Raw genomic sequence first — 13,557 nt, 5'->3', positions numbered from 1 at the left:
CAAAACTCCTGGGAGTCAGAAGAGGGAATCTCGAACTGGAGACTAGCAGTGGAAAATCGTGGGTGGGATTTGCTAGTTAGGGAAAGGAAGTACCAAACCAAGAAGGGGAGGTGAGGATGAGCCAGTTTGGGAAGGACCAGAAATTGGAAGCTGCAAGAAAGGGGTCAAAGAAGACCTGCTGTTAGGATGGCGCAGGGTGGAGGATGCAAGGTGGAAGAGCAGAGTGAGCGAAGAATGGAGTCTCGCGGAGGGTCGACGACGCAGGGACCGAGGCAAAGGCACGCGATTGGACGAGGAGGAAGAGAGAGTCCCGGTTGCCAAGGTAGCCACCCGACGAGGAAGCCTCAGCAAGTAGGTGGGAGCACGCGTCCTGCTCCTCCGGGACCCCCGCGGTCCCCTCCCGGAGGCTGCGCTGACGTGTCGGCCGCGGACTCACACGCCGGCAGACGCCGCCCCTCTCGCCGCCGCCCGTCCCCCGCCCCCGCGCCCCGCCCCGCGCCCCGCCCGCCCCGGCCGCGTCCTCCGCGTCACCGGCTCCGCGAGGTGACCACAACATGGCTGCGGCGCCGGGGCTGCTCTTCTGGCTGCTCCTGGTCGGGCCGCCCTGGCGAGTGCCCGGCCAGCCGGAGCAGGACTCCGGCCGGCGCTTCTCGCAGCTCAAACTCTGCGCGGACGACGAATGCAGCAGTGAGTGCCGGGAGGGCGGTGGGGGCGGCGGCTCCGGGGCATCGCGGGGGCGGGAGCTCGGCCGCCCAGCAAGCCGACCTGGGGGGCGCAGGCCGGGAGGGCGGAGCGCCGGAGGGGGGGCGACCTCCGGGTCCCTGCGTCTGTCCCCTCCGGCTCTCCGGGCGCCCGGGCCAGCCGGTCTCGGCGGTGGGGTCTCTGCCTCCCACTTGTTGCCAGCTTTTCATTTTTCCTTCGCGGATGGAGGCGGGGGATGGGGTGGGGGGTTCGGAGGTGGCCCTCCGGTTTCCCCGGGGGCCGCTCACAACGTCCCCTCCCCCGGCCCGCCCCGGCTCCGAGGGGAGATGGGGTTGCGCGCCCCGGGCTCCGCACGCTGCTTGCGAGCGCTTTCCTGCCTCCGTCGCCGGTTGCTCGCTGGGTGCAGGCCGGGGGCGGATGCGCCAGGGACTCGGTGGGCGTCTTCCCTGCCGCAGGTTGCTAGGGCTCGGAAAAGCCTCCCTGGCGCAACCCCTTCGCCCCTCTGCTTCAGTCAGATTCGGGGCTCGGACCGCCTTTTCAACAGGGGTTGGAGTTGAGGTTTGGGACGAGCTCGGAGTCCAGGCATGCGGTGTGTTCCAAGGTTTCCTCCCCGGCCCTGCCTCAATCCTGTCATTTCTGTGCTTGGAAGGCTCCCTCAAATAGCCCGGCAGGGAGGGCACCGGGAAGGCCAAAATCTGTCTCTCGAAAGAGGCCGAGACTCTGCATCGGCCACCTGGTACCATTCGTCTCCAATGCGCAGGAAGCGGAATTGTTCCCTAACCGCGAATTCGGGGTGGGCTGGGGGTAGTGAGAAGGGCAGAAATCCCCAGACTCAGATGAAGAAGATTGAAAGTGAAAATAATAAATAATAAATGGGGTTTAATAAATCCAGCCAGCTTGAGCCTTGGTCAGTTACGTTGTTGGGCTCTCTTCCTGTGTGTTTGCCTTGGGCCCCTATCAAATAACCTTGTAACTTACTGACAACCATTTCACACAAGGTTGTTCATGTGTTGTAATCAGTGCATATAGAAAAACGTTTCTTCTGAGGCCAAAGCCTACAGTTGAGCTATTTAGATTGAAATCAGGGTTATTCAAAAACAGATTTCACAATCGGAAGAACTGTAGCACTGCCACATCGTTAGGGGAAAGAAAGGAGGCTGTCTTGGATCTGTTTAAGCCATTCTTAGAGGTAACCCTAAGACTGATGTAAATAAACGCTACAAAAGTGGAGCAACTTCCATGAATTTTTCCTGTAGTTTTCTCAGAGTAAGTCCAGGTTAGCAAGCAGGGTTGGATATATATGGTCAGTGTTGGCTATGCTTTGCTTTCAAACACTGTCCTGCCTGGGTACCTCAAAACCAGTCATCTGGAAAATTATAACATCCCTGATGCTTCCTCAGTGTGGAGACATGGTGTTAGAAGGGCCCATGGGTGTCACATAACTGGAGAAATGGCGTGTGTCCAACAAATGTAGCCAGATGCGATGGCCAGCAGCTACAGCAGGGTCTGGGTCCCGTGTTGTGTTGCATGAAGTGTTTGTTTAGTAAGGTGTGTCCATGTTAGCTGTCCTCGTGTGCTTTTCAGATAGCTGCCCCACAGTGTGCATTATGCTGTCATCTGATTTATTATTATACCTCTGCAGTGATCTTTCTATTTCCAATTCTGATAGGATCCCCAGTCTTAAATTGTCCATTACCTTCAACTTTGCCTCTCACCTAATTATATCTGAATTAGGATGCTGACATGTATTAAAATAATCAGCTTCAAAATCCAAATAACCCCCTTTAAATCTGTGTTTGTCCCTCAAATATGTATGTAAAGATACATTTTAAGGTACTTACTGCCAGTTGGCTTTTAGAACAAGTGTTATTTCCGTTTCATCCTTCCTTTTCTCTGCTATTTAATTAATTGCATTTGGTGTCCATTTCATTTGGGGAGAAGCTGTGTATTTGGCCAACAAAAAGAAAAATACTGCTTCTACCAACTTCTAGATCGAATATAGTTTAAGTCCTGCATTTTAAGACTGAAGGTAACTACTGGACAGTTCTCACGGTTTTTGCTTGTCCCTGCCACATATGATTTTGCTTATAGAAACAAAACCTGTTTCCCACTTTTGATTTTGTTTATAGAAGTAAATAAACCTCCTTAATGTTGGATATATTCAACATTATATGCTTTCAGAAAAAGTATTATCTTGTCATGTGATTGGATCCATAATTGGGTATGATATCCTTTCCCATTAGTTTATCCAGATACTGACAGAGCAACTTGACTGCAAGTGAAGTGGACAGTGTTACTGTTGCACAGTAGCAGTTATAGCCACTTATACATAGGGCCTTTTAGTGGTTAGTTCAAGCTAATTGACCTCTTGGGGGTTCTTGGGTGCTCTCCTCAGTTACCTATTACCACTGCATGTAGTCATGCTTACACTAGTTGCATCTGTGCTCGAATTTACCCAACTGCAAAATGAAGCTTTTTATAATTATGAAACACCAAAGACTGAAAGCTGGATGATTAGAGAGGGAACCAAGAGTTTCACTTGAGAGCAGCCATGTGTGGCAGTGGATGCATTGCTTTTTGTTTATATTATCCATAGAGAAAAACAGGGCAAGTGTACCTCTCTCTTGGCTACTTGCAGGGGGTTGTCCTGATTTATAACGATACAGCTCTATAGATACTCTGAGCATATGAGTTGAGGGTGATTGGTTTCAGAGAGTACCGGAGAAACGTGATTGTTGTTTACAGTGGATTGTTATGTTTCCTGATAAATCAATATTTGAAAGTTGAATCCTGATACCCGCTTCCCCCCCCTCTTTCTATACAGTGTTAATGTACCGGGGTGAGGCTCTAGAAGATTTTACAGGCCCGGATTGCCGTTTTGTGAATTTTAAAAAAGGTGACACTGTATATGTCTACTATAAACTGGCAGGGGGATCACCTGAAGTTTGGGCTGGAACTGTAAGTAAAAATTTGACATAATTTTCTGCCTTTTTACTGACTTGTTTAGCGCTGTATGGAGAAGGCAATGGCACCCCACTCCAGTACTCTTGCCTGGAAACTCCCATGGACGGAGGAGCCTGGTAGGCTGCAGTCCATGGGGTCGCTAAGAGTCAGACACGACTGAGCGACTTCACTTTCTCTTTTCACTTTCATGCACTGGAGAAGGAAGTGGCAACCCACTCCAGTATTCTTGCCTGGAGAATCCCAGGGACGGGGGAGCCTGTCGGGCTGCCGTCTATGGGGTTGCACAGAGTCGGACACGACTGAAGCGACTTAGCAGCAGCAGCCGTTAGCGCTGTATATTTAAGTAGCTACAGTTTCTTGGGGTCTTTGATGGAGTTAACCTGTCCCCTGTGCTTGACTGTGGAAAAAGAAGCTCATTCTGTGTCCTCTGCTGGCATCAGGCCTGGAGCAGAGGAGGGCCTCCAAAAGAAGTGAACTGCTCCCAGCTGCTGCTCCTCAGAGTCAAGTTCTAGGCCTTACCAGCCACAGGTGCTCCATACATAGCAAATAAGGACGTGGTGTGTATATATATATACACACAGTAGAGTATTCAGTTGAGTTAGGTTCAGTTGCTCAGTCGTGTCCGACTCTTTGCAACCCCATGGACTGCAGCTCACCAGGCCTCCCTGTCCATCGCCAACTCCCAGAGTTTACGCAAACTCATGTCCATTGAGTCACAATAGAGTATTATTCATTCATAAAAAGACTGCAGTCTTGCTATTTGCCACACGGGTGGATTGGAGGGTGTCGTGTTAGTGAAATATGGCGAAGACAAATACTGTACGTTATCACTTATAAGTGGAAGCTAAAAAGTAAGACGAATGAATATAACAAAACAGAAACAGTCTCACAGATGCAGAAAACAAACTGGTAGTTACCAATAGTGAAACCTGAAACTTCACTTCACTTTGAAACTTCTTAACTTCATTGTTTCAAAAAGGAAGGATTCATGAGCATTAGACTTAATCCTGTAAAATATGGGCAAGGTAGTGTTTCAGGCATTCCTGTTAAGAGTTGATTTTTTAAAAGAATTTTTTTCTAAACTGTTAACATACTTAATCATGTGTGCTGTTTCTGTTAAAAAAGCAAAATGTCATTTTTGCTGTGTGCTTTCCCGTTTGTTTGCTTGTTTTGCTTGCAACTGCTGGGGCATCCTTTTCTTGCTCTTTGGACACTTGCTCCCACAGGTTCTTCCCAGCAGGTCTATTCCCAGCCAGCTCTGTGGGTGCAGGGATGGCAGACATGGAAATCAATGACTTTGTCTTGCTTTGATGTTTTCAATGAGGTGATTCACTAGAAGTGGCCTGATTGGGAGGCTTATGAGCTATTGCCCTTTCCTTTCTGTGTGATGTGTTGCCTGATTATTTATTGAAAATAGTAAGAGTCCTGAATACCCTTAGGATTGTCCAAACTTAGATAAACACTCAGTCCCAAAGGTGAAAATTTTCACTCTCTGTAAATCAAGCAAACAACAGAAAAGAAAGCTTAAGAATCCCCTCTCATAAAACAGATTGATTTTGCTGGCAGTCCAGATTCCTAGAGAGGAGTCCGGTAAGACCAACTGGTCAGGTATCACCTTTCTATTTAGGCAGAATCCCAGTTGAATGGCTCAGACGGTGAAGAATCTTCCTGCAATGCAGGAGACCTGGGTTTGATCCCTGAGTTGGGAAGATCCCCTCGAGAAGGTAATGGCTACCCACTCCAGTGTTCTTGCCTGGAGAATTCCATGGACAGAGGAGCCTGGCGGGCTACAATCCATAGAGTCACAAAGAGTTGTATACAATTGAGCGACTAACACACACACACCAGTTGAATCACCATATTCAGAAGAGAATCTGTTTTTTTCCTTTCGAGTCTATTGCATGAGATTTCTTGATAGTCTTTACTCTTGGAACATTTTTTTTCAAGTCCGTACCGCTTTTGATAAAGTGGTGAAGTTGGAGCATTTGGATAAGTGAACTTGACTTTTCATCTCTAGAGAGCCTGCCATCTTTCTGATTCCTGACTGTGACCCTGCCTTTGCAGGGAAACCCTGCCCTCAGCTCTCAGCCAGAAGCGATCTTTGCTGTCTAATAACTGTTTAGGTGGTGCTTTGTTTGCACTACTCGTGTGGCATTCCTTTTACTGCCTTGTATCACAGTTAATGTGTACTGTCCTAGCTCCAGTAAAGTCAGAAACTCTATAATGGGGCATGTGTCTTACCCATTTTCCTTGTGAATATTTCCTTTCAGGGAGCAGCACTTGTTTCCATTTGTCCCAATTGTAGCTTATGCAGAATTTGTTCTCTTGAAACAATATTCTTTTCCCACATCAAATCAACAGAGATGAGATACGGAGCAAAATTAGATATAAAAGTTACCTTCAGTCACGAGGGCCTGTGATTCTGCATCTTTTTGTCAAATCCTAAGAAACAGGACCCACTCGATGTAAAAATATATGGAGTTTTTTACGACCTGTGGTCTCAGTTGACAAAGATCACACCAAGATAAATGTATTTCCTTTCTCCACATAGATCTGATTTCTTTCCCTTTTCTAGATTCTCTTAATAAACTTTTCCTGAGAAGGAAAAAAGTGTATTTTCCCTCAGCCTCCCCTCTCATTTCATGATTAAAAACTGTGTCTCCTGAGCTTTCAAGATGGTTCTTGTTTCTATTTCTTAGTTTTCATCCTGCAGCTTTTTTTTTTGGTTTTTTAGGCTTTTATACTTTAACTGCCAGCGTAGCAATTTAAAATTGCACTGCCTTATCTAATCTTCAAGGCAGTGTTCTAGTAAAACTGGCATTCACAGAGTTGCCAGATATAACAAAAGCTCTCATAATGTGGATATTTTAGGAGTTAGTGATAAGATACCCTCTTTTTTTTTCTTTCTGTGCATTTGATCTGCATGTCAGTCTCCTTCTTTATTGATTGGGAAGAGATCTGCTACTCCCATTCAGACTATAGTTAGTAAAAGACAGTGTATGTTTCTCAAGAGGACACACTTAATATATTGATAATAATACCTTTTAGGTCTTGGTGGCTCAGTCAAGAGACCACCTGCAATGCAAGAGACCCGGATGGTTCAATCCCTGGGTTGGGAAGATCCCCTGGAGAAGGAAATGGCAACCCACTCCAATATTCTTGTTGGGAAAGCTGTTAGTACTATAGATAAATGGGATTATCTTCTGTCTTTACTTGCATGAAACTAAGCTTGCGGTGTAGATTAGTATGAATTTTATTTTCTCCCACAAAAGTTGAAAATCTAGTTTGGAAAAAGCTAGTGCAGCCTGGCATCAGTGAATATTTGCCTTTTGTTGTACTGGTCGTGCATTTCAGAAATGTATTTTTTTTTACTTATTAATACGTCTAAGACCTGGTTTATGAGTGATGCTGTGAAATGTGCAGATAAATTCTTCTTAGAGGGTATTTGGAATTGTTTCTAACCAACTTTTATTTACATGGTTTTAATTGCATAATATACACTAACTTTCTCTTGTACAGATCTTCTAGCTATTTCAGAAATCTCACTGTATGTGCCCTGTGTTTAGAATTAAGCTGAATATTGAAAGAAAATTTCAGTGGTTTTAGAAAAGTTGTCCTTACAACATTCTGTACTTAGTTTATATTGGAATAATAATCTCTGTAATCATGATAGCAACTATCTATCTCTTGTGGTTGTATCTACCTATCTGTATGTATCCTCTCACTACTAAGAAGTCTCTCGTTTATGTTTCTTATCAGAATTTTGATTGACACTCATTTCTTCTGCTGTTTTTTAATGTAGGTTGGGCGTACTTTTGGATATTTTCCAAAGGATTTAATCCAAGTAGTCCATGAATATACTCAAGAAGAGCTGCAAGTTCCAACAGATGTAAGTTGTGGATTCTGTTGTTGTTCTCAGTTATAAATTGACTTACAGATTCATCAATTACACTTAATTAACTAATCTTGAAAGTCTCTAGATGTGTTTTGATCAAAAAAGGGAAAACAAGTTAACATCTATGTATCAGATTTTAATTTATCAGACTACTTTTAAAGAAAAGAGAAGTTTGAAAAGAATTTATGGGAGACTTTGTATCACAATCTGATAGTTCTACATTGAAGCAGGTGTTCTTATACAAGGCTGTGTATGCTTATTCAGGAGTTTTATTTGCTACTTGATATGAGAAAAAAATGAAGAATTCAGTATCTTTGTATTTAGTTATTAAATTTAGGAAGTAAATAATTTTTTTTTACTTTTTTTACTTCAAATTACTTGAAGTAATTTTTTTTACTTCAAGCAAGATGAGAAGTTGTCTCAATAGCCTTTGAATAGCCTTTAGACATTTTGAGTATATAGAAATCAGATTAAATTAATCAAACCCTAAATTATATATTAGGCCATAAGGTTTTCTTTTGGATTCTTTAACGATTTAAGGGATTAGAGTTATGAGATAGATTCTGGAAAAGGGAACCTGAGTGTTTCACACGAGGTCCAGCCTTGGTCCAGCCTCAAATCTGCAAGGTCCTGACTGCACAGTCTGGAAAGCATTCATCCAGGGTGCACTAAACTTAAGTAGCTTTGTGATGACAAGGATTTTGTGTTCTGGGATCCTCACTCCAGCTGATTATATTCTGGAGTTTTAAAATTAATAAGAATTGAAACCCACCTTCAAACAGAAATCTTCAACCAACTCTTTGGAGTCGCTGCGAGAGCGTCCAGGCTACTGGCCTGGGGCAGGTATCAGCTGAGCTCTGCTGAATAGATGAAGTCACAGAGCCGTTGCTATTCTTGAAACTTTTTGTCTTCCCAAGGGTCATGAAATCAGCCTGATTGCCTTTTAGTCCTTGCTCCTAATGAGGATACTGCTGGGAGGGAAATACATGCTAGACAGCAGCTCATGGGTCATAGAGACCTCATTTGTTGGCAATTCTGCCTTCTCATTGCACCTCTCACTCCATGCTTCCCTCAGTGTGAAGAAATGGCTTAGGAGGCACGTGGCGAGCAGAGGAGTCATTCGTTCCTGCCACACTTGTCTGGTCTCTCCAAGGACTGTGAGAGTTTAGTTAGGGGAAGGAAATTATCTTTGTTGGTTTTTAAACTTTTCCCTCTGTTTAATGACCCCTTTGATGTCAATTTGTTTACTAGCAGAGGTTAAAAAAAAGTATTAGGTTTATGGGTAGTCCGAAAGCAGATCTCTTTGACACCTAATCAGAACCCTGATTTAGAGTAGAGTGTATCCCTCACTAAATCTTGTCTTCAAGCTGTGCTTGTGATGGTTAAGTGGGAGCCCCTTGACACCATTCTTTGCCCCTCAATATTTTTACTTCCCCTGCACTTATATTTCAGTAAGATGCTTCTTAAGCTGATTTAGCTTTCTCAGTCCAAGGAAAGTATAAGTCAGGAATCTGTTGTAGACCGAGAGCCTGTCAGCAAGGTGGTACTGCCTGTTGCCAGCTAGGTAAGCAGGAAAGTACAGCCTAGAGGGGAGGATGATGGAGATGCTGGGTGGTCTTCTAGTTTCTTCTGAACAAACCGTTATGGGGTAAATTCCCAGAGCATCAGGCATAGATGCTGGAAGGTGAGAGGACCAATAAATGATGTCCTACTTTTCCCTGCTTGTACTCAGAACAGACTGAGAAACCCAGCAGTCAGGTAGATGGAGACCAGGATGTCACCATCACTTACTGATAAAACTTTTTGGAGAACACAGCTCAAGTGTGCAGAAATTAATGGGCTTTTGAACATGGCAGTCTAGAATGAGACAGACTTACCCAGCCACAGGCAGAGCTAGCCAACTAGGGGGCTCTCCTAGTGGACTGTCCCTTATAAAACTGACAGCATGGAAGAGAGAGGGTGTGTGTTCCCTCCAGCCAGGCCCAAGCAGAGAACGGGTGGTGCAGGGCAAACCCACCAGCCACATGAGTCATTCCTCCTCAGGGAAAAAGAGAATGAAGGGAAGTCAGGAACATTACTCGGGTAGGAGCCCTTCCTCATGGAAACAGGAAGCCAAGGGCAAGGTGGGGTCCATCCTTCCATCTCCTGACTCCCCAGGTGTTGTGGTCCTTTAATGGACTGGAACTTGGGGGTACAGAGTCAACGATAAGAAAGTGAAACAAGGAAGAAAAGAGGCTGATATTCCCTGGTTTACACAGTATGTCAGTATAACTCTAGACAAAGAGTTAGCTCCATCTACGTAGGCACAGGGCGCCCTCTCGAAGAGGTCTTGAAAGCCCAGGTGAGTAAGTAGACATAGAGGACACCTGTGCTCCGTGGAAGCAGCCTGAAAGGGAGAGAGAGAGAGAGAGAAATGAAGAAAGACACAGGGACCAATGTTCTGATGGAACAAAGGCGTTTATTCAACATATTGTGGGCATATATATATACTGTCTTACAAGATAGCCTTTTCAGCAGAGATAGGGATAAAAAAATCTTACAAGTTATTCAGGAAGCCTGAGGCTAGAATCATTTTCAAGAGAGGGGATTGTAAAAGTTACTTTCCATATCAGAAGGGAAGAGAGTTGTAAATGGCTACTTTTCACTGTATGGAAAGGCTACCTTCCATACGAACGAGATACATAAATTCCTATTATTCCGGGGAACCGCCTGCGGCTCCTCTAGCACCTGAATTCAGGTGCTAATGCGGAACAAAGGATTTATGCAAGACCGAAAACAGCATATAGGAAGCCTCCTGTTAAATGCTCCCTTACACCCAGGGTTGGCACAAAAGCCCCTCCAGGGCCAAACATGAATTTGCAATCATCTCTGTCATTAGCGTGGGCAAGCACTTGTTCTTGTGACACTTGGTTAGTGCGCTGATGTTTTTCTTTGCCTTGCAGGAGACAGATTTCGTTTGTTTTGATGGGGGAAGAGATGATTTTGATAATTATAATGTCGAAGAACTTTTAGGGTTTTTGGAATTGTATGATTCTGCCACTGGAGATTCTGAAGAAGTTAAAGAAGAAACTATTCAGCATGTGGAAGAACCTCCTGAAGCATCTAATGAAAGTGACCCTGAACCTGAGCCAGAAGAACCCAACTCAGAGGAAAATGAAAGTGTATTCTCAGAAAACACTGTGGAACTCAGGGAAAGATCTGAGGCTCAGAAGAGCCACCCCCAGGTAAACAGTCAAACAGGACATGCTCAGGGAGAGCGAACTTCATTTGAGTCTTTTGGAGAAATGCTGCAAGATAAGTTAAAAGTACCAGAAAGTGAAAACAACAAAACCAGCAATAGTTCTCAAGTCTCGCATGAGCAGGAGAAGATCGATGCTTATAAACTTTTGAAAACAGAAATGACTCTGGACTTGAAAACCAAATTTGGCTCAACTGCTGATGCACTTGTGTCTGATGATGAGACAACTAGACTTGTTACTTCATTAGAGGACGATTTTGTTGAGGATTTGGATCCTGAGTATTACACAGTGGGAAAGGAAGAAGAGGAGAGTAAAGAAGACTTCGATGAGCTGCCATTACTAACCTTTACAGATGGAGAAGATACGAAAACTCCAGGGCACTCCGGAATTGAGAAACACCCAACAGAGAAAGATCCGAGTTCAAACGAAGAGCATAAAGTTGAGGAAACTCAGCCCCTAGGCATCAAAAAGGGTGATAAAAAGATACCAAAACCCCAGGGAGATACTATCTTCTCTGATGTTATGGACGGTAAAGAAAACACAGACACAGATTTAGAGAGTTCAAATTCAAAGGAAGAGGATGACCCATTAATCATGGATAGCAGATTGGGGAAACCACGGCCAGAAGATCATATTGACCCTGAAAAGGCAGCAGACAGCCTTGTGAATGTAGAAGTGCCTAAAGCAGACAATGACAATGACCCAGAAGTGGGCACAGAACTTCACATTAAAGGCAAGGGGTGGAAAGTTGAGGAACCCAAGAGGGACTTGGTGCAGCATGAGGTAAGGCTAGAGGATGAGACGCAAGAAGACCAGACTGTGCACAGTTCTTCTCAAAGTGGCCACCTCAGCTCTTCACCAGCTGCTGAAAAAAGTGCAGAAACATTAAAACCAGCCTTTGCTAACCAAGCTAATGACCTGAAAGGAGCACCTGTTCACATCTCAAAAGAAATGCTTCACGAAGAAAAGACTGCAGGGCGGAGTTTGGAAGGTGCCTCAGAGAGTGACTCGGTACCGCAAGCAAAAGCTGCGGGGAATCAAGGGGATGAAGGAAAGACTGAACAGGAATCCGTGGGTGTGGCAGCACCCTTGGGCGATCATCAGCGTAATGCTTCCAAAGACAGCATGGAGGAAGTAGACGGTTCAGTAAGTGGACCTAAACCACACATGCTTTCAGGGGAGCATCCGAGCGCAGAACTTATAAAGGATCAGCTTCTTAAACTTCAAAATCAGACTAGGTTCTCCTCTCCAGATGACATTGGCTTGCCGGGAGACCTGGAAGAGGAGGATCCCGTTCTGGAAAGAAATCTTTCCTGGCAACAAGGAGATGTGGCTGCCGCAGTTAATAAGCAAGTGAGCGAGAAGAGAAAGCCCTCTGAGGAAGAGGTCACGAGGGTCAGCAAGGATGCCTCAGATGGAGGGCAGGAAGCAGGAAAAACAGGCCAGACTGATAGCGCAGAAGGACGAGGCTTCCACCCAAAAGAACCAAACCCAGAAGATGAAGATTACAGCCCTGAAGAACTGCTGGAGGATGAAAATGCTATAAGTGCAAAGCAGTCTAAAGAAAACAGCCCTGAGATTCAGGAAAAGAGGTTAGATGTTGACCTGCAAGTCCCTGAAAAACCTGTTTCAGGTGCCATTAAGACTGATCCAGAAACTGAAGAAAACAAACAAGAAACTAGTCCTGTATCGGAAAATGAAAGAAAAAATGAGACTGCAAGTAAAGGGGTAGACAGTCTGGGCAGGGACCCAGGTGGCCCGGTGGTGGAAAAAGAAGGAAGCTCTCCTGTGCATCAGAAGGCACAGAGACCCTCTGAAGGAAGTGACTTTTCTGGCAAGAAAGAAGATCAGACTCCAGAGTTAGATGAAGCGTCTCAGAAGAAAGATCCTGATTATCTTAAAGAAGACAACCATGAGGGCCACCCAAAGACCTCAGGGCTCACGGGGAAGCCTGGGGTAGAACCCTCAAAAGAGGATGAGAAGGACGTAGAGACATTTGTGGACCCGGGAAGCCAGGGGTCTGCTTCCGAGGACCGTGACGATGACCCATTCCCCTGGGCTCCACATGCCCCCATGCAGCCTGAGGAGAGGGTTCATTTGGAGGCCTTGCCCATAATCAGCAGCTTCTTTAAAGATCAGCAGTCTCTGCAGCGATTCCAGAAGTACTTTGACATCCACAAGCTGGAAGCCATGTTCCAGGACATGTCATCCAAGCTGAGGTCGGCGCAGCGCCAGAGCCTGCCCTATAACGTGGAGAAAGTCCTAGATAAGGTCTTTCGTGCTTGGGAGTCACACATTCTGACGGAGGCAGAGAACATGCTCGATGCTCGTGTGACGGAAAACAGAGACCTGGAAACGAAGGATAGTACTATCTTTGAGGAGGCTGCGGTGCTCGATGATGTTCAAGACCTGATCTATTTCATCAGGTACAAACACTCCACGGTGGAGGAGACTGCTCCCCCGGCAGCGGCACAGCCTGTAGAGGGAGGCTGGGATGGACCAGCAGAAGGTGAGGTACCCATATGGCCTTGTAGGGTTGGGCTTGGAAACAGGCATGGGGGCTAGGGGGCTGCTGAAGTGCCTTGTGCCTGATCTTTGAAGCTCTCTCCGCAGGTCCCAGCACGCCCAGAGGTAAGGGGCAGTACAGGGACGTCCACACGGCCTTTCCCACCTTCTCTCTTGGAGGCTGGAGTATAGATAAATATTTCTTGATCCACTTTTCACTTAGACAGTTGAGACCGGTAGCATCCTCTGCAG

General features: G+C 45.6%; 1 protein-coding gene across 4 annotated transcripts in view; it reads left to right on the top strand.

The window, feature by feature from the left end:
• Positions 1-545: 545 nt before the first annotated feature.
• Positions 546-13,557, top strand: part of MIA3 (MIA SH3 domain ER export factor 3) — a 54,184-nt gene continuing 41,172 nt past the window's right edge. For 3 of the 4 annotated variants that reach the window (XM_081489874.1, XM_081489872.1, XM_081489871.1), the window contains exons 1-4: positions 546-687; positions 3,527-3,660; positions 7,469-7,555; positions 10,504-13,309. In XM_081489874.1, coding sequence (XP_081346000.1) covers positions 555-687; positions 3,527-3,660; positions 7,469-7,555; positions 10,504-13,309 — 3,160 coding nt within the window. In that variant the 5' untranslated portion in view covers positions 546-554. Of the gene's footprint in view, positions 692-3,526; positions 3,661-7,468; positions 7,556-10,503; positions 13,310-13,557 lie in introns of all 4 variants that reach the window. The other variant, XM_081489873.1, reaches the window with a different exon arrangement.

This window comes from Giraffa tippelskirchi, chromosome 5, assembly GCF_054371585.1.
Source record: "Giraffa tippelskirchi isolate mGirTip1 chromosome 5, T2T-mGirTip1v1.2.pri, whole genome shotgun sequence".
In the NCBI taxonomy this organism is placed as follows: Eukaryota; Metazoa; Chordata; class Mammalia; order Artiodactyla; family Giraffidae; genus Giraffa; species Giraffa tippelskirchi.
This window is presented reverse-complemented; position numbering and strand designations above follow the sequence as displayed.